This window comes from Branchiostoma floridae, chromosome 12 (genome assembly GCF_000003815.2).
Source record: "Branchiostoma floridae strain S238N-H82 chromosome 12, Bfl_VNyyK, whole genome shotgun sequence".
Taxonomy (NCBI): domain Eukaryota; kingdom Metazoa; phylum Chordata; class Leptocardii; order Amphioxiformes; family Branchiostomatidae; genus Branchiostoma; species Branchiostoma floridae.
The window spans coordinates 19,617,915-19,644,117 of NC_049990.1; the positions used below are offsets into that span (position 1 = coordinate 19,617,915).

At 43.0% G+C, this 26,203-nt stretch overlaps 1 protein-coding gene across 1 annotated transcript in view; it reads right to left on the bottom strand.

Moving 5' to 3' along the window:
- Nucleotides 1–26,203, bottom strand: part of LOC118427152 — a 53,079-nt gene that overhangs the window by 20,875 nt on the left and 6,001 nt on the right. Inside the window, exons 3-27 of the mRNA XM_035836789.1 lie at nucleotides 25,632–25,797; nucleotides 25,326–25,450; nucleotides 23,383–23,551; nucleotides 22,799–22,905; nucleotides 22,208–22,327; nucleotides 21,648–21,877; nucleotides 21,103–21,332; nucleotides 20,541–20,672; nucleotides 19,701–19,818; nucleotides 18,556–18,694; nucleotides 18,017–18,136; nucleotides 17,489–17,644; nucleotides 15,405–15,521; nucleotides 7,309–7,459; nucleotides 6,650–6,796; nucleotides 5,806–5,923; nucleotides 5,366–5,519; nucleotides 4,546–4,704; nucleotides 3,807–4,046; nucleotides 3,092–3,263; nucleotides 2,515–2,651; nucleotides 2,036–2,204; nucleotides 1,491–1,603; nucleotides 954–1,073; nucleotides 326–549 (exon numbers count right to left, since the gene is read on the bottom strand). Coding sequence (XP_035692682.1) covers nucleotides 326–549; nucleotides 954–1,073; nucleotides 1,491–1,603; nucleotides 2,036–2,204; nucleotides 2,515–2,651; nucleotides 3,092–3,263; nucleotides 3,807–4,046; nucleotides 4,546–4,704; nucleotides 5,366–5,519; nucleotides 5,806–5,923; nucleotides 6,650–6,796; nucleotides 7,309–7,459; nucleotides 15,405–15,521; nucleotides 17,489–17,644; nucleotides 18,017–18,136; nucleotides 18,556–18,694; nucleotides 19,701–19,818; nucleotides 20,541–20,672; nucleotides 21,103–21,332; nucleotides 21,648–21,877; nucleotides 22,208–22,327; nucleotides 22,799–22,905; nucleotides 23,383–23,551; nucleotides 25,326–25,450; nucleotides 25,632–25,797 — 3,833 coding nt within the window. The remainder of the gene's footprint in view (nucleotides 1–325; nucleotides 550–953; nucleotides 1,074–1,490; nucleotides 1,604–2,035; nucleotides 2,205–2,514; nucleotides 2,652–3,091; nucleotides 3,264–3,806; nucleotides 4,047–4,545; nucleotides 4,705–5,365; nucleotides 5,520–5,805; nucleotides 5,924–6,649; nucleotides 6,797–7,308; nucleotides 7,460–15,404; nucleotides 15,522–17,488; nucleotides 17,645–18,016; nucleotides 18,137–18,555; nucleotides 18,695–19,700; nucleotides 19,819–20,540; nucleotides 20,673–21,102; nucleotides 21,333–21,647; nucleotides 21,878–22,207; nucleotides 22,328–22,798; nucleotides 22,906–23,382; nucleotides 23,552–25,325; nucleotides 25,451–25,631; nucleotides 25,798–26,203) is intronic.

A 26,203-nucleotide genomic window follows, 5' to 3' on the forward strand; every position in this document is an offset into this window, starting at 1 on the left:
TGCTCTAATTATTGGGAAAGGCATTTAATTTGTTCACCCAGGTGCAAAGAGGTTAACCTGGGTAGTGAAAGGAAGCAGAAGGAGAGGATTGGGCCCATCCATCCAGGGGTTTCGAGAAAAGGACCTCTAGGTTCTGGGCTAAACACCCTATAACCAAAACGACCTTATGGAAGTTGGAAGTGTTGTTACGAATGAACGGTGAGACATTGAAACATTGAATTTCATTTTCGTCACTGCATACATGTAAGCCAATGGTTGAATACGTCGTGCAGTCAAGACATGTTTGGTGCAAAGAATTTACCATTCAGAACTTTATTTCATCTACCTGTTGTATCTCCTTCATTCCAACATCAATCCAGAAGATACGGCCCTGACGGATGTCATAGTCGAAGGAGACAATGATTGATGGTGAGCTGGCCGACACCACTGTGGTGAGGGGCGCTGATTGGACATCAGGAGATCTGAAGATAGTACTGTTTCCTTCCATCATAGTAAGAAGCGTTTTCTCGTTAACTTCGTTGATCCAAAGGTAGCTTGGAGACTTTAGTTCTGTGAGGAATTTAAAAAGTTGTTATACCTATGACTGATGCAAACGGTGGTCTGGTGACTATCAAACAAATAATCGTAAAAAGGCAGTTGGTCATGAATGAGATAAGATAAAGCTGGTAACTCACGTGTACTGAAGCTGCGGCACGTTGGCAACCTCACTGCGGCCGAGCGATTGGGCTTAGGTTTCAACGAATTCTAATTTTTTTACGCTGTGTTTTGTTGTCTTTTTGTACGTTTTGCATGATATTCCCATTATATGGTAAAGAGTAGTACCGTGAAATCAAATTTAGGACGTAGAGTTGCCGCCAACGTGCCACAACCCCACCTATGGGGTAAGGAAAATTGTAAATACAGGATACTACAGCACTACTTAAAATGGCTGATGACTCAATGGCCGTTCTTACCGGGAGGAGCACATGTAGCGTTGTCATTTTGAAGCTGGAAGTAAGCTCTACATGCACAGGTTCTCCCTCCGGGACGAGCCAGACACATGTCCTGACATCCGCCATTCGACACTGAACAGGCTGCCAAAAAGGTTAACAAGTTACATGATTAAAACTAGCATTTTACAAACTCAAGTGTTAGCAAAGAAAACTCATTTGCACATTAAACAAAAATAAAAGTTCATTCGACCAAGCATTGTCACAACTTAACCTGAAGATACTATTTTAACCGTCCGACTTTCGACATGGACAAATATTTTTCTTTTGCCCTTCTCTCTTACTCCTTTTGAGGTAGACTAGTAAATCTATAGTACGAAACAGTAGACGCGCCTCCTAATTGATCATTGGAAACGTCTGTCATCGAATTAGGCCTTTTTTCACCGCGAGTTTTTGTTTATCCATTTTGCGTTATTGTTTTTCTTTTCTTGCTAAGCAATACACTTACACGTCTTGAAGATCATAATCATTCTCCAATGTTCTCACTCGATGAATCCTTACCATTAGAGATGTATGCCACTACGTCAGGGCTGTACATGGCGATGCCGCGAAGACTGGAGAATCCACCTGCGACTACTTGACTCGTTGTCTGGTCTGACTGCGATTTGGAATTACTGCAATTGAGCAGAAAACAGTGGTTAACAGTCAGCACGAATCAGTTCTTATTTCCTCCATGAAAAATGGTCTGTGTGGTTGAGCTGTCGGATGTTTGTAGGTCACCATTTTTCAAATGCAAAAGAAAAGAATTTGCTTCAAATAGAGTTTTGGAAATGGTCAGCCGTTTCAACTGGAATGACACTGAGAAAACTGGCGGATTACGGTTGAAACGTCTGACCGTTTCCAAAACCATATCCAGTTACGTTGCTTGAGTAACTACTTTATGGCGTATCGTATCACCTGGATGTCTAACCTACATCTAAGTGCTACAAATATATTTTATCTGTATCAGTTTTATCTAGTTATCTCTATGGTAAAGTGCTGCTTTTCAGTTCAGAGCAGGAAAATACACATAACAGACATCTAACATGACATGTTGTGTGACTTACGCTCCAATATAGCTGTTTGACGTACTGGTCCAGAACAAATCATGGGAATGCAGGCTGAGACCATAGAAGTTGCTGTCGGATTGTGTGACCACGGTTCGTCGATTGTTACCATCCGGATCACAGCTCTGTATGCTGTACCTATAGGAGTCGCACCAATATAGGCGGCGTTCTATGAGGAAAATAAAATTTGGTTAACGAACATGATATCCTTTGGCCATGCGTACACCTCAAATATTTATGCCTACTCCCTTGAGGCGTCGCCAAAATGTTTAAAAAAGATATATCGTAATTTTAATGCAAAACGTTGGGACATCTTTTTGACATTCCTACAATCAAAATTATCTGCACATCCGAGTTTATCCATGTGACAGACAGAAATTCTTCTGATGAATTTTCTTACAAAACAAAAACTTTTTAACTGAAACGACTACCCTACAAGATCAATACATAAATAGATTTTTAAAAAGAACTTAACTCACCATTGAAATCGATGGCGATTCCAGTAGGTTCGCCTAGATCGCTATCGATGATTACTGTCCTCTCACTGCCGTCCATAGCAGCACGCTCGATCTTCGCCGGTGATCCCCAAAATCCCTCGTCCGTCCAGTACATGTAACTATGAGGAAGGTAAGAGGGGTTATGGCCAAATAGTGATGTTTATCAGTCAATTCATATTTTAGATAAAATGCATTGTTAAAAGCTAAGGGCATGACTCGCCGTACGTTCGAATACATGCTGTCTACGTGCCAAAGCGTGGGCAAGCTTTGGGGATCCGTAAGTGGTAAGTGCCGCCTCCGTACGAACTCGTAGGGAACCCGACGGATTTTGGAGCACTCAGACAGGCAGTAGAACTTTACATGCAAGCAAGTCTTTGTGTGCCATCGGGCTGCGGATTCGCCCCGCGCATGCCCTGTACAGCCTGAACGTTTTCAGAAATACGTAGCGGACGTGGCCTCCCAAAAAACGTAGTGAAATTGCACGTACGACGGGTTGAACTTTTAGTTAAAGAAAACGAATGAGAAGATACCATATACCATATATATATATGACACATACCCTTCCTTTGGATCCAAGACAATGCCATTTGGCCAGGCAAGGTTTTCGGACACAATGGCCTGAGCGTGGCTCCCGTCCAGCCTTGCGACACCGATGATCTCTGTGCCCCAGTCTGTCCAGTAGATGTTCTGACCGGCGTAGTCAATGGCTAGTCCATTTATTGCCGACAAACCTGGTAACGCATAAAACAATGGTCAGTAGCAAACCCTATATTGGCTACGCTCCTGAGGCATCGCCAGAAACACCTGTTGTAAAACGCGTGTCTCAAGAAGATACAAGATGTGTGTAAATAAAGATTCAGTCTTTTTGTTCAAATTCTTGTTTTTGAGCATGCAGAGAATTGTTTAGCAATTTGGCATTTAGACAACGAAACACTAAGCCATTTCACAAAGTTTACTACGCACATGCGGGCGAGGGGAACTCTGGGTAACATGTTAAAGTTGAAGCCCCCAGAACGTAGACATTTCGCCATTTTTCAGGCGCCATTACGTTCCGAACATTGTTATACAGATCAAAACAATGGGGGAGACTAGATTGTTTACGTCTGAGGGACTTCAACTTTGACCTCCAACCCAGAGTTCCTTTCACCCGCGCATGCTTAGTAACATCTGTGAAAGGGCTTATAATGTTGTCGCATCATTACATTGTACATGTAGCACATTTAGCTGTTGCACATATCAAAGGTGATTGGAGAATTTTCAAAGCACAAACTTACTGATATCGTTGTTGTCAACCAGCACCTCCTTCCCGGAGCCATCTCTCTTAGCCCGATAGATCTTCTCGTCATAAAAATCGGACCAATAGACGTAGCCTGTTTGTCCGTCATACTCGAGTCTAAGGGGATAGGTGGATTGTAGCGGAAGTGTGACCTTTGAACCGGAAGTGATGTTGACCTCTGTGATGTAGCCTGTATCAGTATCGGCTACTAGGAGGAAGTCTTCTTTTGAGTACCGATCTGGAATAGAACAGGTTTGTTATAATCAAGATGAACATCATTCTACAATATAAGGTGTTAATGTAAATGTAATTGCACGGTGGCATAGCTTAGGATTCAACATTCAACAAACGTTAGCCAAAATCAGGTTGAATTGAAAGAATCTGAATTCTAAACAGACTGTTGGGCAATAAGCATCTTCATTGTTCCCAGTACGTATGTGCAGCGACAGGAAATATTAGTATTATGTCTAAGGTGAAGGCCCATTAGAAATTAATAAAACGCAACTGGCCATTTTATACAAATGAGCCAATGACCGAGACGACTATAGTGAGTCAGAGGCCTTGAACTTTGACATATTTCCCATAATTCCTGTCGCTGCACATGCGTACACGGAACGGTCAACATGCTTATGAAAGACCTTTTGTTTGACATCATAGCTATATAGTTCTATCTGAATCGGAAGGTGAACAAAAATGAAAGAGAATGAAATTCTGTTTTGACGGACGGAACCAGGTACCTGTTGGTGGCGGGGTGGTTGGCATGTTCGTAGGTCGGATGTGAGAACAGCTAACTCCGTCCGCCTGTGTGTAGCGTCCCTCTCCACAGGCACACACCCGACTGTCTCCTAATGGCAGACATAACTCCGTACACCCTCCGTTCCTCTGGTCACACGCACCTATTCATGAATGAAGAAAATGCAAATTACCAGAATAGTTTTCTATATTAGCCTTTACACTCCACCAAGGCATGATGGCAGTCTTCCGTAAAATGATACTATTTTGCTACAAAGACTACTATTCAATTAACGTTTTGAAAGCTGTATTCATTTGTTAATTCATTAAAACTTTTTTTGAATATCTGGGAGGTCCCGGCAACAAGACCATAGTGGTTCCAATTAAGGGTCGGCACCTCGAGGAGACATCAAGTGATCTAAGTGTTCAATTGTTCAGGGCGAGGACCCAAAATTTCACATATCGGCAAATTCTCCTAAGGTTTGTGATTTTTGAAAATGTGAAGGTCTGTGGTTATTTAAGGTGTGTTTATATTTTGATGTGAAACCATTCTGGTTTGGTAGCTTTATACCGGCTATTGGCTTTCAAACGCACTAAATGATCTAGCAATGTTAAATGGCTGTTTCCGGTTGAATTCTAGATTAATGTCTGGTAAAGCATTCCAAATGTAAACAATGTTTTGGAAGAAAGAGTGTTTGAAAGTCGGAGTATGGTATTTATGGGGAATAAGCTTAGCCAGAGTGTAAACTCTCAAAATAGAGTACACATAAGTTTCTCTCAAGGTCTGTCATATACCAGAAAACGACTAATGGCAATTCGACTTACTTGTTTGTAATGGCTGCTCTGTGTCATCGTACAGTTTGATGTTGTATGTTGGTGTTGACAATGTTACAGTCCTGCTGTCTAAGAGAGTTCCTCCTGTGTATGCTCTTCCATATGTCAAGCTTTGGGTGTTGTTATCCGTCCATAGAGCATAATCCTGTTTAAAAGTTATTAACAGTTGATTAAAAAATGTTTTAATAACATGAAACGATCGCACTATAACTTCTGCGAAAAACATTGTAAAATTTAAATCTTTGTTCAAGTCATTGTTCTTTTAAGCTTTCATCATCAGTATTCGGTGATGTACATCAAACATGTACATTCATTCAATCAAACAAGATCATTTTTTAAGAACATTGCTAGATTATAGGAATATGACGATATTGAAAGATAAAATAAGTTCCAGGAAAGAGGAAAGGAAAAGAGGAGATGCAATGTCTTACCTTATAGAAGGCGATACCAAAAAGGTTCGCACTGTCACCTGACCATAAGGTCCTCACATCGCCACCGTTGAGGCTACAGGATTGTACATTACCAGGGCTTACAGTCGCCCAGTATAACCTGTAATGCACACAGCACATTGCATTAGGGGTGGGTACCGGTACGGTGTACCGGTATTAAACTGATTATTCTTATTGGACCGGTCAAGAAAAACCAGACCTGAAAAAATAGGTACACCGGATGTTGAACCTATTGGAAAATTAACAGATTATATTATCAGGCATTCGCACTTTTTGAGGCTTACCGGACGAGGAAATAACAAGAGCGAAGTAGATTACAGTCTATAGTCATTTCAACCAAGTTTTACAGTCAATCGTACAAGGGCAGTTAGCCTTGTAGGATTTTAAAACGCCAGTGTGAGTCGAATACTCCGCAAAACAGATTTCTTTGTAGTGAAATGAACCATTGTTTTGAGTATCGTCCATTCACAAGTTTTCAAATACTAAATCAGGTCCAGGTTCAGGTCCGGACCTGGACCTAATCCTCTGGACCTGAACCGGACCCGGACCTGAATTTTCTGTACCGGTACCCACCCCTACATTGCATGATATCAAAAGAATCCCCGCTCAATATATTATTCTATCACAGTTTTGGTCCCTACATGACATTTCTGAAATAGAATAATAAGTCGGACAGTTGCTACGAATGAAACTTACAACATTGATGAGGAAACAAACATGATTTCACACGTTCTTTGCACTGTAACTAAGATATTGGAGCCATCCTCTCCAGACTAAAAGTATTATGTACCAAGTATTGAATCTGTAAATCGTAGTGTAGGTATACCTTTCTCGGTTGTAATCAATGGCTAAAGCAGTGGGGATCCCAGTTAACTGCTCTGTTTGGGAGGAGACGAGCTGCAGTCTGTTGCTACCATCTGGAGATGCACGGGTAATCTTTGGATTGTCACCGACCTCCGTCCAGCACACGTACCTATACAGGAGAGAAATTAATGGAAAATCATGCAAACAGTGCATATTATTATCATAATTATTACTTAGTAGTAGTAGTAGTAGTAGTAGTAGTAGTAGTAGTAGTAGTAGTAGTAATAGTAGTAGTAGTAGTTGTGGCAGCAGTATTGGTAGAAGTGGTAGTAGTAGTAGTAGAAGTAGTAGTAGTAGGAGGAGTTGCGAAGGTAGTAGTTGTAGTTGTTCTAATAGTAGTTCTGTAGTAGAAGTAGTAGTAGTGGCGGCGGTGGTGGTGGTATTAGTAGTAGTAGTTGCAATTATGGTACTAGTAGTAGTAGTACTACTAGTAGTAGTAGTAGTAGTTGTAGTAGTAGTACTGGCAGTAGTAGTAGTAGCAGTAGTAATAGTAGTATTGCGAGCAGTAGTAGTTGTGGTAATAGTACTAGTAGTTCTGGTAGTAGCCGTTGAAGTGGTGGTAATAGTTTGTAGAAGTATTTGTATTTATTTGAAGTTTTGTATTTCTGGTATGTCACTTACGATTGTTCAGGATACGCAATGATGGCACTTGGCTGGTCCAGATTAGATAACAGCACCTTCCGCAGTGACCCGTCCAGCTTGGACACGTGGATCCGTCCAAGTCGGCGCTCCGTCCAGTACAGGTTGGATGCCACCCAATCAACAGCAATGCCTTTGATAACAATAGAATGTAATAACAAAGTTGTTTTAACCTCAATCAATCTTCAGGCCAAATACAAGCTTCCCTGCCATTGTTCAACTTCAATCAGAGAGTCTCTGGAAACAATGTCCTTTGGTGACAATTTTCCGCTATGTTGATGACAGAATCACTGCATTTTTTTTTTCTTTATTCATTATCCTTTGCTTTATAGTGGGGCAGATAACTGAAAAAATCTTTCACTTTGTGATACAAGCACCAAACTTGGTACAGATACTCATTAGACTTTACTGTTTTGAAAAAGTACGCGGGCCATTTGATTTGACTTTTGGCGCCCCCTAGCGGCGCGTTTTGGTACTGCAGCAGACCTTCCGGGCTTTGTATCTCCTGTTCTAAACATGCTACAGTCATGATTTTTATGTGGTAGAAAGCTGGTAGGGTAAGGAAGAAGTGATGTAAGTTTGGTTTCCTTAGCGGCTTGCGTTGGAACTACAGAGGCATTTTTTTGCCGCTGCCGAATTGCCCTAGGGGCGCTTTTTGGTACTGCAGCAGACCTTCCGGACTTTGTATCTCCTGTTCTAGACATGCTACAGTCATAATTTTTATGTGGTAGAAAGCTGTTGTAGTAAGGATGAAGTGACGTAAGTTTTGTCTCCCTAGCAGCTTGCGTTGGAACTGCAGGGGCGTTTTTTTTGCCGCTGCCGAATTTGAAGCGGAACAACTCCGAATGTTTAAAATGTCTAAAAGTATGGGACAGCTAAATGTTCAACTACAATTGTGATACAAGCACCAAACTTAGTACAGATACTCATTAGACTTTACTGTTTTGAAAAAGTACGCGGGCCACTTTATTTGACTTTTGACGCCCCCTAGCGGCGCCTTTTGGTACTGCAGCAGACCTTCCGGGCTTTGTATCTCCTGTTCTAAACATGCTACAGTCATGATTTTTCTGTGGTAGAAAGCTGGTAGGGTAAGGAAGAAGTGACGTAAGTTTGGTTTCCCCAGCTGCTTGCGTTGGAACTACAGCAGCGGTTTTTTTTGCCGCTGCCGAATTGCCCTAGGGGCGCTTTTTGGTACTGCAGTAGACTTTTCGGGCTTTGTATCTCCTGTTTGAAACAAGCTACAGTCATGATTTTTATGTGGTATAAAGCTGTTAGCGTAAGGACGAAGTGATGTAAGTTTGGTTTCCCTAGCAGCTTGCGTTGGAACTGCAGCGGCGTTTTTTGCCGCTGCCAAATTGCTCCTAAGGGCGCTTTTTGGTACTGCAGAAGACCTTCCGGGCTTTGTATCTCCTGTTCGAAACATGCTACAGTCATGACTTTTATGTGGTGGAAAGCTGTTGGTGCAAGGAAGAAGTGACGTAAGTTTGGTCTCCCTAGGAACTTGCGTTGGAACTACAGGGGCGTTTTTGCCGCTGCCGAATTCGAAGCGGAACAACTTCGGACGTTTAAAATGTCTAAAAGTGGGTTTTTGACTATGGGAAAGCTTAATGGTCACCTCTCAACCTTCTAAGGAGCTTTTTTTAAATACTTTTGTGAGCAACAGATGGTGAGAATTATAGACAAACTAGGACATATTGTGACGAAATATTTTATTTACACAACTAGAATGTTCCACATTTTTTTGACATTGATAGTCATTGCCATCCTTATCAAACTGAACAGTGAAGAGTCCATAATGAATAACTAAAACACCATCAGTCCTCGGTCGTCATATTCGTTCACTACTATGAATGCCAACCTATATTTAGTAATTTTGTTAAGTTAATACTTGCCACCTAAAAAAAACGAGGATCCAGCCTTCTGTAGATTAATTTGAAGGAGTTTCCAGTCTGTGCAGCATCTTTCAACACGAAGCAACTTTCATCATGGAGAACTGAACAGAACAGCATTATCTATGCCTGAGAGTATGCAATCGTTATAGCAAATCTGTGAAACATGACTTTTTGCTTGTTTTGTTAGCTATGGCGTGTTCCCTGCGTTCCGTTGTGTTGAGTGTGTAAAACTTAAGTATAAAAATAGAACAAATTCAATACAGCTGTAAGACCTGCTGTAAGACCTGCCAAATAACATTCTTGGCTGTTCAGTTTATAGTACATGTATATCGTGGCCGCGACGACTGTTGGAGGGCTTATTTTACTTACACTTACAGTGACTCTTTTACATAGTCCTAACAACATCTTACTTGCACCAATGAGGTTAAATCTCACATTTGCAGCTACACAGTCCAGTGCAAGGAAGACCAAATTTGTAGCATTTGCATCTTCCATAGCATTCCAGCTTGCATCCACACTTGGTCAGCTGTTGGCAACTCTCTGCAATAGGTGGAAGTGTTGTCCAGAAGACCTTCCATGTGTCTTCACTCTTCGCCCATCCCCAGTCAGCGGGACTCTGTGTTTCTGGTTGGCGGAGTGTTGACTGACTCCATATGCAGCCCGCCTGATAAGCAGCGCGTTTTGCGTGCTGACGGAGTGCTTCCTTCGTTGGAGGAATGGCTTCATATGGTCTCTGCTTGCGGGCAAACAGGTCCAATCTGGCATCATTGACGCTTGCAACACTACTGGATCTGTCGTACATTGTCACGACGAACTTCTCTAGGACTGGCAGATCATCATCATCTACTGCTACTGGATACTGGCTGAGCTTTGCAAAGACATCAGAAGCCTCAGCACACACGTTCCAAGTTTGCCACGCAGACTTCTTCCCTTTGCCGCGGAAGCCTGACACAACATCGCAACCAGTGAAGGCATGGAAGAAGAGTATTCCTTTGCTTTTCTCCATTCCTATGGAGAAGTACAGGTCATGTATAGGAAACCATCTCAGGTTGTATCCTTGGCCAAAGGCCACCCACAACTGCAGCAGACCAAACTGTTGAAGGAGAGGCAGAACACTGAGTGCTATGACGAGGATATCTGTGTCACTGGCTTTCACCATCAGGACCTTGCTCCCTTCTTGCACTGCATGCCTGGCATGTACAAAGATGCGTGTGTCCGCTTCCTCCTGACTGCATGGTGCGATCCCCTCCAAGCTGATTGTGCGGTTGCTGGCAGCATCTTCATCTCTGGTCACAATGACCAAGTTGGGTGTAGACATCTGTGTAATCTTGTCAGCGAGGAACCTGAATAACTCGGTTTTGTTGTCACTCTCCCGCAGGAAGTTCCGCCAGTTTGAGGGTATTCTGCCCCTGTTTGTCACTCTACGTTTTGCTCCATGCCCACGCTTTAACCTGGTTTCACCCTTGAGACTTGATGGTTTATAGACATCAAACACAATGTCAGTTCTCTTGTACTTGGTGGAGTATGCTTGCACTATCGGTAGCACATCCAAGATGGCATAGTCTTCGAAAGTCTTTGAGGTGCGTGGCAGCAGGGTGTTCACCAGTGCTGACCCATCGATGATGATAGTATCAGCCTGCGGTTCCACATCAGGTATTGTAACCTTACTCTCAAGTATGGCTGCAAGCTGGGACTTCTGACTGGTATAAAGCTTCCCACCTTCACTCAAGGAAGCGGGGAACTGCTGATTTTCATGGCGAAAGAACTCCTGCAGATCACATTCTCTGCTCTGGCATGAGATGAACAGCTTAGAGAAGAGCTGACAATCCTCCTTCAGCACTTTTCGCTTTGAAGCATCAGTGGAGGCTGGTTCCTGTCGGAAGAAGTCAACCATGTTTTTCTTGATGGGATCATAGAAGGTGGTCACTTCCCTATTTTGTAGGCCCTCCATAAACTGTTGAAAGGATGTTCTGCCCCTTTCATAATGTGTACTGAGCAGTTCAACTACACTGGGATGAGCTATATCCTTGGTATCCAGTGACAACAGGTCCCTAGTCTCTTCCTGGAAAGGATTACTCAGCTCCTTTAAAACTTGGGTCAGCTTCTTGACGTTCTTCATGAAAACTCTTTGGGCCTGTGATGTCTGGTTGTGGTGGCTGGTTGGTTCTACAGCCTCCTTGGCTTCAGATGCTGCTTCATATTGTTCAACCAAGTGGCTGACTTGAGGACCAGCTATCATCCATCGTCTCAGTGCCGAGGGATCTTCAGTCACACCAACCGCCCCCCCCCCCCCCCATCAGCTTTGATAACAGCATTGGCCTGCTCGTGTGCCTGGTCAATAGCCATTCCAGAGAAATCACGTCTTGACTTGTGAACAACAAACTTTCCACTCTCAAACTCCTCGGCCAGCTGTGGATGCTTCTCTTTCAGGGTCAACATGTCTTTGAGATGGATGGGGAGCCAACGTGCATACTTTGTGTTGTTGTTGGCGAAGAAGTATGGAATGAGCTCAGCCAATGCCTGGCAATACAGGTTGAAGTTGGCTTCCCTAAATGCTCGGATCAGTAGCAGGATCACGAGCTCCATCGACAGCACCAAACTCCAGAACTGAAACTGGGGACTCTGCAGCTTGCGGCTATCACACCAAGCATCAAAGCTCAGCAGTTCCTCAGAGTTGTCAGCTGCCTCGGTACAATAGTCACTGTAGGCTGCCTTCATTAGTTGGTAGAGACTACATGCTGTTATCTGGTGAGCCTGGCGTGTCCTGGTGATGCTTGCTGCTGATAGGAAAGATTCTGCAGTCCCAGAGGATGCCACCCCTGCCTCCACGAGGGCCCACGTCCAGCCACTGCCCTGTAGAATTGTTCCAACTGACCTCAGTGCAGCCAACTCAATGTGTAGGCCTCCAAACATCATGACAAACTTATCCTCACCATACTGCTCAGGCCAGTGCCACTGGATTTGCTTTGCCAATGCATAGATTGGCTGGTCAGCAGTCATGACAGGTATCTGGCCTGGATTCAGGAAAGTTACAGTCTCCATGACTTTGTCCATAACATGTCTGATAGTAGCAACCGAGTGGGCTGGATCTCGAAAGAGAGGTAACAGTGACGTTACGCTAACCTCAACTTTAGGGCTTCTCTTCTGGGAGGCATGGTGGGCTGACCAGGTCAGATTCACTGCTCCGTCTGTTTCTTCTTCCACACTGACTTTCTCCAGCCACGCATACTCTAGTGCCAATTGTGGTCCTAACAGAGTATTGTCTTGAACTGTCTGCACACCATGGCTTCATGGAGGCGAAGGGTTTTTCTTTGTGAAGAAGGCTGGACGAATATTGGTATAGAACTCGGGCAGTTCTGGAACTTTCTTCACTTTCTCCTCACCAAGCCTCAGCGTCAGAGGTTCCCGAAATTCACCCTGATTACCTTCTGTTGGGAGCTGGAAAGCTGAAATGCTGGTGCCATGGAAAGAGGTGGTTGCAGTTGTTGCAGTAGGATTGTGGTCTATGTTGTCCATGGCTGTTATGGTGAACAGCCCTCTCCTCAGAGCGTGTGGGCAGACCACACCATCCTCTATGTACCTGTTAATGCTTTGGCAAGAGTCATGGCATCGGTGTAGTTAGAGGCTTGTGACAGGGAAAAGCCAACATCTTTTCGGAAAGCCAGCAGAACGTCTCTTCCCTTCTTGTGAGCTTCCAGCTCAGGTAATTCAGCCAACAGCTTGTCCTTCAGTCTGGTGCAGTTAACATCCGGTGTCTCCATCCCCAACTGTTGTAGACGCTGTTTGTACAGATTAACCATATCTGCCAGCTTGAATATTGTAGGTCCCTCAAAACTGAGTTTGGTCTCCACTATGTAGGTAACAAGCTCTGAAAATGCCAGTGGGTAGACATCCTGCTTCTGGCTCTGCTCTCTTTGTTCGAAATTTCTCAGGTAGGCTCTCTCTCTGTTGTACAGGGATGTCAAGCATGCAGGATGATACTTGAGCTCCTGTGCTACGACGTCTCCACCACTCAGTATTTTCAGCAGTCTTCCATCCTTTAGAGTTGTAGCACAGTCATTGACTCTTTTGTTAAGCTTCATGGTCATGGCATGTCTCAGTTCTAATGCAGGTTCTTCTTGTTCACAAAGAAAGCACTCAGATTCCAGACCGTCACGGCTGGTTCTTCGCAGTTTGGTTTGTCCTTCTTCTGACTGAGAAGTTTGAAGCCCATGTCTTCTCTTTCTTGCCCTCTCCAGTTTGGTGTTGTTGAATAGATAACGGCAGCTTTGGTGGTACTGTGCCTTGTTTCTCCTCAGTGTTTCTTCTATTCCACCGCCTTCATCCAGTCTGGTTGGGTCGAGAACAATGGGCATCTCATGGAGGGCATGCAACAGGGGGACGTTGGTTGCAATCATTGTGTAGCCATCCTGTTCGGGTGAGTAACGTATGGGTGGGGATTTCAGATCCTCATTACCCTTCTCCTCTTGGCAAATACAACATTTGCTCCAGTTAGTTTTCCACTTTGATGATCCGGGAACTGATCTTGCCATCTTGTTGGGTAATGAGTGAATTAAAGCAGTAATGCCGAGCGATTCTCCTTTTACTACCTTTAGTATGATTATACACATTCAGATGAGATACAAGTAGGTTCAGACAAATTCTACATTTAGCCCTATAGTTCATTCAGTGCCATTCAAGTAAACACTGAACTCCATGCTAAGTTTCACGGCAGTGTGATGTCACCAGTAAGCCATGGCTGTGCCTTGACGTCAGGCTGCCTCCACGATCCGCCATTGTGTCGGTGGTGGGTCCGAAGCTAGGAGAGGAAACAACGGTGTACAACCACTCTATTCTGCGAATTTCTGTCTCTCACCTCTTCCTCAGTGGCTGTGCATCAATTCAGTCCTCTTTCCTGAGATAAGGTCCACATTAACCAGCCTGGGGTGTTGTCTTTATGCTCAATGTGTAGGAACCTGTCATGCTGTGTCACTCACTGAGATTTTCCCGCCAAAAACTAACTCGTTCCCAGGATTGTTTGCTTTTGCTTTTCCCAGCATGCTTTGCACAGAAAATATGTTCTTCTTCCCAGGACTGTCTGTGTGATAAATAGAGACACTTGTAGCCCTCATGCAGCAGTATACATTTTAAAATGTAATCCACAAAAGACTCGCACAGGCATATTATTGGAATGAGTGGTTTAATAGGACGCAGTGGAGAAGTGTCGAAACCCTTTGTGTGCTACCCTCACCTCGTCTATTTGAAACAGCCCATGACCTCAACGCAAGCGGCTAGGGAAACCAAACTCACGTCACTTCTTCCTTACCCCAATAGCTTTCTACCACATAAAAATCATGACTGTAGCATGTTTAAAACAGGAGATACAAAGCCCGGAAGGTCTGCTGCAGTACCAAAAAGCGCCCCTAGGGGGCGCCAAAAGTCAAATCAAGTGGCCCGCGTACTTTTTCAAAAGAGTAGTATCACATGAGTATTTGTACTAAGTTTGGCGCTTGTATCACAATTAGAGTTGAACATTTAGCTTTCCCATAGTCAAGAACCTACTTTTGGACATTTCAAACGTCCGGAGTTGTTCCGCTTCACATTCGTCAGCGGCAAAAAACCGTTGCTGCAGTTCCAACGCAAGCTGCTAGGGAGACCAAACTTACATCACTTCGTCCTTACTCCAACAGCTTCCTACCACATAAAAATCATGACTGTAGCATGTCTAGAACAGGAGATACAAAGTCCGGAAGGTCTGCTGCAGTACCAAAAAGCGCCCCTAGGGCAATTCGGCAGCGGCAAAAAAACGCCGCTGTAGTTCCAACACAAGCCGCTAGGGAAACCAAACTTACGTCACTTCTTCCTTACCCTACCAGCTTTCTACCACATAAAAATCATGACTGTAGCATGTTTAGAACAGGAGATACAAAGCCCGGAAGGTCTGCTGCAGTACCAAAACGCGCCGCTAGGGGGCGCCGAAAGTCAAATCAAGTGGCCCGCGTACTTTTTCAAAACAGTAAAGTCCAATGAGTATCTGTACCAAGTTTGGTGCTTGTATCACAAAGTGAAAGATTCCTCCAAAATTTGATGTTATCTGCCCCACTATTAGGAAATGAAGCTATGTTTGCTTTCGGCTTTGACGTTGACAACACCTATAGATACGACAGGGGACCCATTGGCAACAAAGACTTGAGTTTAGAACCCTACCTTCTATCCCTTGTCCATTTTCGAAAACCGTCATTGAACTTCCTTCGCCAATGATTGAGAACCTCTCTATGGTTTGCGTTCCGTTGTTCTGTAGTTGTGTGTAGAATATCATCTTCCCTGTTGGGAAAGTAGATAAAGTAGTTATAGACATATCTACATTACCATTGACATGAAACAGGATAGCTTCCGGGTACCCGGGTATAACGGAGACCACTTACATCAAAGCCCATTGTTTATCTCTCAATAGGCACTGCATGAAAACCGCTCTTTAAGCTCTCATAAAATGTGCTTAAAGGTACCATATTGGCGGCGTTGACGGCGGGAGGTATAGACTTCTGGATACCACACACTTACTCCTGATAACATGTGGCGAAAAGATTGATGCATGGCAAAAGTAGATGTTTGCCATATGAAGACGGATATAAACTTAGTCACGTTTGTGATTGTTACGGGCTTCAAGTTCAAGATAGACACATTTCAATTATTTCACATGGTGCGGAAAAGGGTTGCTAAGTAACAGCCCAAGTTTCAAAGATTTCTGACAAAGAATAGTCTCTTGGGGATAGTTTGGATAACAGGTGTCAGAGAGCTGTCCTCAATGCTGTGACAGTGGTCTGAGTCTACATGGACAGGTCCCCTGTCATTTGCCAAAAAGTGACAATCACAGGAGAAGGAGTTGAAAACTGCTCACATTGACACAAGGGGACTACTCTACCACCATTAAGGCTCCTGAATCTGTACTAAAATGCTGTTAGTTTAGACCTGTAAGCATTTGATGAGCGCACATATTGCAATATAGCCAAAGGATACAAAAACTGACAAAAAGGACAAAAAAGTATTAAAATGGAAGAATTTCTCAATAAATATAAGTCAAGGAAGTCAATTGAAGCCTGCCCCATGGTCACATTACCAATTTCAGAAGAAATCTAAGCCACAATGCTTACCTACCACCCCCACCACCCTTAGTGCACAGTATGCACTGTCAGTGAATGCTTGAAACAGTAGCTTAGAAGCTTTTAGATACAAATTTAGGTGCCTAAATTGAGGAACAGTAGCCTCTTTCAGTCTGGGTGAGCAGATTGCACCATTTCTTCCTTCTAAGTGCCACTTTTTTGCAAAGTGATATGGAGCCAAACCATAGCCTTAGACCTCTACCATAGCCCTCGTAACACCTGAGTTAACTACTCCCAGGGGACCATTCCTGGGAGAACGGTCTCCGGGGAAGTCTTTGAAACTTGTAAAGACCCTTCCTCGCATCACTCGAAGTGACCGGCACTTGTCTACCTTGAACTTGAAACCCATGTGAAAATGCTGTTAGGGCACAGACCTCTAATGCCTGCCAGGCACCTAATGCAGGCATAAGATGTAAGAAAAAGGCTGTCAAAAGTCACCTACCTAAGGTTTAGTTGGTGAAAAACTCACATTGGCAGCAGGCAAGTCTGACTTCTCAAGAGTGCATATGGCGATTTTGAAAACATTTGGTTCGGCGCAACGCGCCCCCACAAACAGAATAAGAAACTCTGGTGACCTTTGACCTCCCTGATAACACCCAAACTATACTTACTCTAGACTGTCTACAACACTGAAAACATGGTAGAAAGCCCATTTTTGTCTCAAAATAAAATAGCCAGAACCCCTACCTATAATTTTCAGCTCCAAAATGCCAACATTTCCCAACAGCAAGGCTTCTTACACTTATTTTTGCAAGCCATCTTCAATGGCATCAAAATGCTAATTTTGCGAATGTCTGTAATGGTGACTTTTCACCTTGAGTTCTCGCCTCAAAAGCGCCACCTACATCGGCTACATATAGCGGCGAGAAGCAGAACTCCAGTTAGAAGCTCTGAGGAAGATGTCTGATAGGCATCGAAACGCAAGCGGGCGGTACGCTAGTTGCGTATCTGATATGCATCGAAATGTGATGAAGCAGATGGGACTTTATTTGGTGCTGGTTGTGTGTAACAAACCTGTAATATCCTATGTTCTACCAATCTGATGAAAATATTTTGGAGCTTAAAGTAACCTTTATGATGAGGCTTCAGTTTATCATCAATATATCGCAGAGTGATGTTAAAAGGACACACCTGCATAATCAAAGTCCATCGCGAAGACTTTGGTTCCTCTCACGATGTACGAATCTGTCCAGTCGCCAACTTCTGGCAGTTCCAGGAAGTTGTGCGGTAGCTGAAGAATGCCGGAATCACTTCCGACGAGGAGGGCCTTGGAGAAGGGATGTTCATCTTTGTAAAATATAAACATAAAAGATAAACACGTCTAAAACGGCTTCCACCGTTGACTGTTTTGCTACGTCAATGCGGTTCCACACTCTACTGTTTCAAAGATTATCATCAATACAAGAAGTCCACTTCGTACCTCTCAAATCAACCCGACATGCAATACTTCATATTCAAAACAATATGCACAAAAACAGACACGAAAGATGCACAGGTACAAAAGAAAACTCTTTTTCCTCCCCACCATTCCACAATGAAATGCATATGCCTTTTCAGGCACTGTTGTAACGACCTCCATCATTGAGTCAATCCGGCCGAGCCTGGCTGGAGGCTATTAGGGGAGAAACCCATGTAGATGTAGATATAAAATGGTCTTACTTGCAATGCAGGTGTGGTTGTCCTCCGCCAGGTGGAAGTTAGATAAACACAAACACCTGTGTCCGTCTGGGTCCCCCACACAGGTATGGCTGCAGCCGCCATTGTTGACCTGACACTCCGCTGGACAATGATAACAAGGCACAAATTTCATTGGATATCGTACGCATGCGTTTATGCTTTATCTACATTTGATGATGGCATCATGGCTGAAGAGAAGGATCATTACGGCTACCATCCTAAGTTAATTTAATTTTTACATGTCAAAACAAGCTACTAGGAAGCTCAAAAATGTACCACTCTTTCCTTTTGAAAAACTATCTGTCACCACACAAGATCAGGAGAAAAAAACGGAAGTTACCCTGCAGTACCAAGATCACATAACAGGGGTCCAAATAGACCTTAACCTTCGTCTCCTCAACTCCTATACACATAGCAAATACCATCGATGACTACGAATGTCTGTAAACACACACACGGACAAACAGACACAAAAAACAACAAAACAAAAACAATACTATTAATCAAATTACCAAACCTACTTTGGCCTGGTTGTTGGCGGCTTCGATCGAAGTATTCCACCCCGTAGACGGTGCCGTCGCCATAGTAGGTTCGGGAATTGCCTTGCTCGTAGAGGAAGTTAATGGAGTCATCGGACCAGTCAGTAGCCGTTATCCACTCCTGGTATATGATAATATACGCACGAAAAATTATATTTGCATTATGCTTTGGTCACAGTTGCAAAGGGGGAAGGGGGTCACCTGGTAGCTTACGGGCTACTTTTATGTTTTTGGTATTTCGGAAATAAATTTAAACCTCCGTGAGACACTTTGTGGCTATATATCTGGGCTATATTTTTGCATGGCCGGGCCCCGGATTTTTTTTAACCCTGTTCTTAAATCAGCCCGGGGCCCGGCGACGAATAGACCCCGTGAACTACCCGTGAAAACACCAAGAGGAATCCCCGCGGTATCCCGTAGTCTATCGGGACAAATATGTGGCCTCAGAGCCCGGTCGAGGATGCACCCGACTACACTGGCAAGCGTTCAATTCTCTTCGGCAAACTCTCTGGGATTTTAGGGCACTATGTTGATTTAAATACCCTATCCAAATTCACTTAACAACAGTTACTGTTCAGTTTTCGTGGTATTTCTCTTTACTTGTTGAATGTTTCAATCTCCATGCTGTACAAGTTTTAAGTTAGTTAAAGTCCTTCCCGCGCCTAATGGCGCATAGGGCGGTGCCTATCTCCGTTTCAATTATTACAGCAGGGGGCTAGTCCACTGGTAGTGGTGTGTGTTCAACTTCCACACTCTTTCCCTAATGCTGAGTGCAAAGCAGAAAAAGCAGCATGTACCATTTTTAAAGTCTTTGGTATGACTCGAACTCACGACCTTCCGAATGCTGTATAAGTAACGGCGACAATACAACGTTACACATCTTAAGTGCATCGACGCTCTGTCTTTTCCCTTGTGTATGTTTTACGTCTTGCAAATGAATGAATAAAAATCAATTAGCTTGAACATTCCTCAACGAGACAAACGACCATTTCCCCAACCCTGCAGTCTACTGGTAGCGCTTAGTTCACTAAAAGATGTATAGCTGGTTAATTTTTTATTTTTTTTTTATTTCGATATAACAACAACTTTCCTTGGTAGGACAATTATGACAATTATAATGTTCTTACCCCGTCTGTCGTGATGTCGTAGAAATGTGTGCCGCCATATGAGAAGTACAACTCCCTGTTGTCTCCATTTAGATCACATGAATCAATGACATCACGGGAGGTGTCCGCCCAAAACAACCTATAAAAGGAAATATTAAATAAAAAGGAAAACGATTCAAATAAGTGTTGAAGCCGTCGGGACCAAAAGTTCATTCATAAAGGCATTATGACTTTATCAGACTGCATCTTTAATGCTATAGTAGCCAGAGTTAGAAAAAAAAAGGTAAAAGCCATGGCATGGACAGGAAAAAAAAGATAAGATCTTGGATTTTTTTATGAAATACTAATAACAAACAGCAGGGGAACCATAGTGGACTGTCGGACACACCTTTGTCTTTCCAATACCAAAGACACACCAAAAACTATACCTCCATTTTTCTTACAGGGGTAACTATATGAAGGGATATTATTCAACTATCATATCTGGACAACTGGTTATTTCTTTTTATACATATAGAAAACACCGTGTTGTATTTTATTTATGTCATACCCACCTTAGAAAACCCATGCATGCTTTGATGCGAAATGCGCCAGAAGTTGAACAAATTTGGTGCCCTCGAACAAAAGGTGTTACAACAGCAATGTTCCAACGTCCGAATCGGATATTCGAATTGCCAACCGTGCCGCAATAGGCCCGCTCGAAATGGTTCGATTTACTTGAAGGAGGCCTGTGTGATATATACAACTTTTGAACCTGTGTGATACAGAAGTTATCACACGGTCCAGAACACCCGTACCGAACGTTTTCGCGTCACAGGTATGACATAAAATGATTTACATCACGCTGAAAGGAATTCCCACCTATTGCCATTAATGACAAGGCCACTGGGTCGCTCGATATTTTCATTCACGAGTACCGTCCTCTGCTCTCCCGACAACACGGCGCGCTCTATCCTTGGGTTACTGCTACTCCAGTCGCTCCAGAAGACGTACCTAGGAAAAAGAATGAGCATAGTAAAATATAACTTTGTAAAAAGAGTACAGGCTTCAATGAACAGTTTAATCAGGTTGGCAAGTCACTGAAGAACAAAATTATTTGTACACGGCGAAGTGTTTTATTTAACAAACATCTGCAAGCAGCGACACCTATAGCTGCAGTACAATATGAACCTGTCATATGTACCCCGAAGGAGGTGACAGACGGTCGAATCGTCGATTAAAAAGACTTGGTTTTGTACCACAGAGACTTTTGATCTTCAGATTACAATGGCATTCTACACCTATTTCAAGAGTATCATGCAGCATGATAAGGTAATAGCATATCTTGCACAGACAAGCGCACCACGATATCTTGCAACCCTATCGTTAGATTTTTAAGACACTGTTTCGAAGTCCCACTTTCAGAGTAAAAATGACTACATACCCTGCATGCGGGTGAACGGCTATCCCACGTGGTCTCTCTAGTCCTTCGTGAGCAATGACGTGATGCCGTGGCGGATTATCCTTGTAGTTGACTACAGCGATCCAGTTGAAGTAACCGTCTGTGTAGTACAGGTTCTGGTTGAGCCAATCCACCGCCAGGCCTTCCACTCCGGACGAGATGCCCTCCAGGAGAGTAGAGAAGGATTGGATCTTGCTGTCTTGTGTATCAATCTGTTGGTGATACATAAGAGATTCCCCTGTCAACAAACCTTTCATGAAAATCATAACATATGCAAATTTTTGTTCTCGACACATTTAGCGATATTTTGTTGCAACGCAAATTTGGGTCCTGTGTGGTGTAGTTGCTGAGTATATGGCCCAGAACCAACAGCTATCCGGGTTCGACCCCATGATATGGCCAGTGCTGTACCCTTGGGAAAGAATGCGTTCTCTATGAACATTTAGCTACTCAATTGCAATAACCCTTTAATGGCTTTGCCCGTGAGGCGTCGCCAAAAATGACGCATTGAGGCCCTACTTTCGTACCGTGTGTATTTCTCTAAGCCCTGTGTCAGCCCAAAAGATCTTGTTGCGCTCGAAGTCGTAGTCTATCGCCTCTATTCTGGAGGGCTCCGCGGATGTGAAGAGTACCGTGACAGGAAGTGATCCGCCGCCCATCTCTCCGATGACGCTACTGTTTCCGGGGGTCATTTTCAGTGACGTCACACCAGTGGCGGTACTGTGGTCCAGCCAGAGGTAGCTCGGAGACACAAGATCTGTGTGAAACGAGCCAAGTTTGTATCTATCTGTTCTGTCAACATATATGGTCATACAAATATACAATACTCCTATATAACTGGAAATATACGAAGAGATCGGTGATCAACTGTGTGTACATATAATAAGGAGCAACAAAAGGCTGTACGTTATGAAGATGTAATGTTAACGTATGCAATTAAAGAAGCGTATAGCTTGGCACGGTACAATATATGGCAGGAATGGCAAATCAAACCGCACAATAATACTTGTCTAGTGTAAAACAAATGGCGACGGCAATAATATTGGCATTATAAAACTAAACTTTTAGCTTCATTTCTCGTGATTACCTGGTGGAAGACAGGTCTGTCCATCTTGGTGCAGTTCCCAGAACGCTCGGCAGGCGCACGTTCTTCCGCCGGGACGTGCGAGGCACAAATCCGCACACCCTCCATTCGACAAAGTACATCCTGGCAAAACAAAGACTGCGTTTCAGATTTCCAGAATATGAAAGTCCGTTTCCGAAAAAAAAGTTGTCAGCAATGCTGCAAATTGAACAAAGCAGCTCAAAAATGAGGAAATGTATTCAATTTAATATATTAATGTCACGGGATGCTAAGGTTAATTCTAAGGTCAAAGAAAGAAGATGTAAAGGAACAAAAATAAAGAATCGATTGTTCGCTATTTCATATTCTTCGTGTTTGCTCATCTATTCTACATTCCTTACTACTCTGATTACACAATGAATGAAATTTTTGTTGTCCAGCTTAACTTGTATTCGCATCCTCACATCAGTTTTTGGGTTCCCAAAGATGCCATCCAAATAAGTTAAGATCAAATTAACGTTTCCTAATATGTAAAAAAACATACAAATACATAGTGATTTCTCAACACGGTGATGCTTTTTATATTGATGAGCAATTCTGACACGATTTTCTTACCATTGGTGACATCATCAGGAGATGCCGTGAACACATAGATGTCGTTTGGGCTTGACAGGTCATCAACTAGGACGGTTCTGTTCTGGTTCTGGTCGGACTTGGGCAATCTGTGAGTGCGTAACAAATTATTGTATTTCATGTTTTTATGAATTCGTTGACATTTTAATTGTCTGTTGTTGTCATTACCTGTTACCATTTTCTATCATTATTGTTCTCTGATTTCTTATTGTAATGTTATCATTTGTCATGATTTGGTATTATCATTCCCTAATTTTTCAAACTATATTTTCATCTTTCATATTATACCTGCGGGTAGAAGAACTATATGGAGGAACAAAGCCTGCGGTATTTTCTCTTCCCCTAGCACGCATTGTTTTTGTTCCGTTTACGTTTTACAAATATATTTTAACATGTACATATGGATAAAATGAATTAAATTCAATAATAAGATTCATTTAAATGGATATTTAAAAATCTATTTGTGCAAAGTTAATCTGACTGTCTCAGACATAAGGATTACTGCTCTAAGGGTCATCAGACGAGAAGCTATTTACTAAGTACAACAACAGACTAAAGTTACTCACGTTGATATTTGATCAGTTGTCCAAGACGACCAGTAGATGGTGTCATCATCGATGGCAATCCCGAAGAGAACGTTCCCGTCTTCATGGAACAGTCGGCGTATGTCATTGCCAAGCAGATCCGAGCTGTAGATGCTGTAATCTCCACCATCACAGTAATACAACCGATTCTCTGGATTGGATACATAAAAAAAGAATGAATTACTGTGAATTTATTTAAGTTCGCGGGGATTTAATTTCGCGGTAGCGGGAAAAAGGACTTTTCGCGGTGTATTTAATTTTGCGGTAACACCATAGACTGCAGTCTAATACCATGATACAAAAATGTTCGCGGTTGTTTTAAGGGGGCACACACCAGTTTATTTGGGGTTTCAATTGGAAGCGGCATACCCTAAAGTCTAGCGACCAGCTCTACAAGGGAATTATCCTGAAGCAAAATAACTGTATATCTGGTGAAAGCATATTCCTTTAGCTACAACACAAACTAAGTTTCGATCCTTCAACTTGTCTGATTTTAAAAAATTAGAGGGAAAAAACATTATTTTCATGTAAAAAAGAATGCAAAAAATCGGGCATTTTGGCATTGAAAGAAAAACATGAAGATGATTTTTCCGGCAAACACGACTGATACTGTCAGAAAGAGGAAAACCTAACGAGTAATCCAGCTAATTATAAAGAAAATTCTAGTACTACAGTTTTTTTAATCATCCACGGCGCGCGGCATTACAACTAGGCTTAACACAGCGCTTCAGAGGTTAATCTAGGTCACGAGCCTAATCACATTCAGGCGTAGGAATATCCCGGAAGTAAGACGCGGACCAAAACACAATTTGCACCGAAAACACACCATTTCCTACGCTTTTCAGCCATGTAACCGTTTAACGTCATTTCGCAGGAAATAATGAGAAATGTCAACTCAAACATGGACCCTCGGAAGCCTTTCGTCACTTTTTTCTCGCGCACTAGCTCGGACCCCTGTCGCGGAAGAACTGGTGTGTTCACGGTGAAGTGGTCACCGCGAAAACCGCGAATATTAATCCACCGCGAACATTTTTGCATTTACAGTAATGCAAAGAGGAGCTAAGTACTGATTAAGTATTATGTATACTGAGGGCAGCACGTACAAAGTAGATGCAGGAGGAATATTCCACCGTGTACCTCGGTGCACTATTTTAACCCGAACTACTTTTTGGGACGGGGGTTGCGGATGAATACTGTGTTATGAGACCTTGAACCAACTTGACCTTGGATGTCTTTTTACTCATACAAAAAAATGAATTATACAAAGAAAAGGTATGAATTTCAGTGCTAACCACTGAATGAAACGTAATCTCAATAGGTAGATGAGGTAGTTATAGCAAAGGACCAGGCGTTATGACACCATGTACACCGAGGAACAGGCGGGTCATTAACGTTATTTTTATATAGCCTACCCAAACTTTCAAACTCCTGTGTGGCGCATAGATCCCTTGTTACAGTACGTGTGAATTCCGTTGTCAAATTTCTGAAAATTCACATTTGTTCTTTGGCACATACATTTGTAAGGAGATTACATATTGCATTTTGAATTCAAAATTCCTACAGAAAATATTCGAAACACTGCAGTCTTTTGCTTTTTAGAACAACAAAACCCATTACCAATGTTTACAGAAGAAGCAACCCCCATCAACAACGGTGCCGGTGTCGATTCAATCAGAAGGAGCGAACCACCGACCTGGCCGGAATCTATATGTTACTGCGTCATAACAAACGTGGAACGGGGCCTTCTGATTGGTCCACGGCGCCTGGCTATAGCTACATGATAATACCTACTCAACAAGACTTGCCCCAAAACTATATCCAGTTTTAGCCTTTAGAAGTTTAAGCGTTTTTTCTAATGTTACTTAGGAATAGCAACACAGATGAAGCTGAATGTTAACGGACGTAACTACGATATGTTTTCTTACCTTTATAATCTATAGTGATCATATTGGGATCAATCAGGTTACCGATGATGGTTGTTTGGTTACTACCGTCCATCGCAGCACGGTCGATTCTGTCATTACTACCCCAGTCCGTCCAGTACATATAGCTGTGAGAGGGAAATAAGATCTTGAAATATCCAGAAACGCTTGACCTGTGTTTCACTGAAATGCAAATAGGGACACCAACATGGTGGCGAACACACTTAAACAGCCCGGCCGGGCCCTGGTTGGGAAATGTGATCTAGACATTTAATTGGCATTTTGAAAATTCTCTATAAGCTTAATTACCCGTTCCTGGGGTCTAACACTAGTCCTCCGGGTGACCCTACGGCTGGTGCAGTCAACAGCGTCCTGCGGAGCGATCCATCCTTCCTGGCTACTGAGATAGTCCTCGCTATCGAGTCGGTCCAGTAGATGTTACCTCCCTCATGGTCCAAGGCCAGGCCATAGACAGCTAGACAAGAGGTGCAGAAATATCAAGTTTACTTTTCTTGCAGGTAAGAGAAGGAAAGATGCATCTATCTTTTTTACCACCCTCATGTTCCAATGCCAGGCTATAGACATCTAGACAAGAGGTGCAGAATTATAAGGTTTACTTCTCTTGCAAGTAAGAGAAGAAAAGATGTATCTTACTTTTACAACGTTTTTTGTCCGTGGGTGTTATGCATATACTGGCAAGTTTTGTTCATCTGATTTCCATGTTTTTCCAAAAAAGTCGACGTAATTCAATGCTGCCTAGTGCCTACATTGAGTACTGTGTGTTGCCTGTATTGTTGATTCTCAACGGGGGGAGGGGCGAGAAGAAATGGCAAGTGATTACCTTAAACTATATGCTTTATCATTTTAGTGATGACTGATGG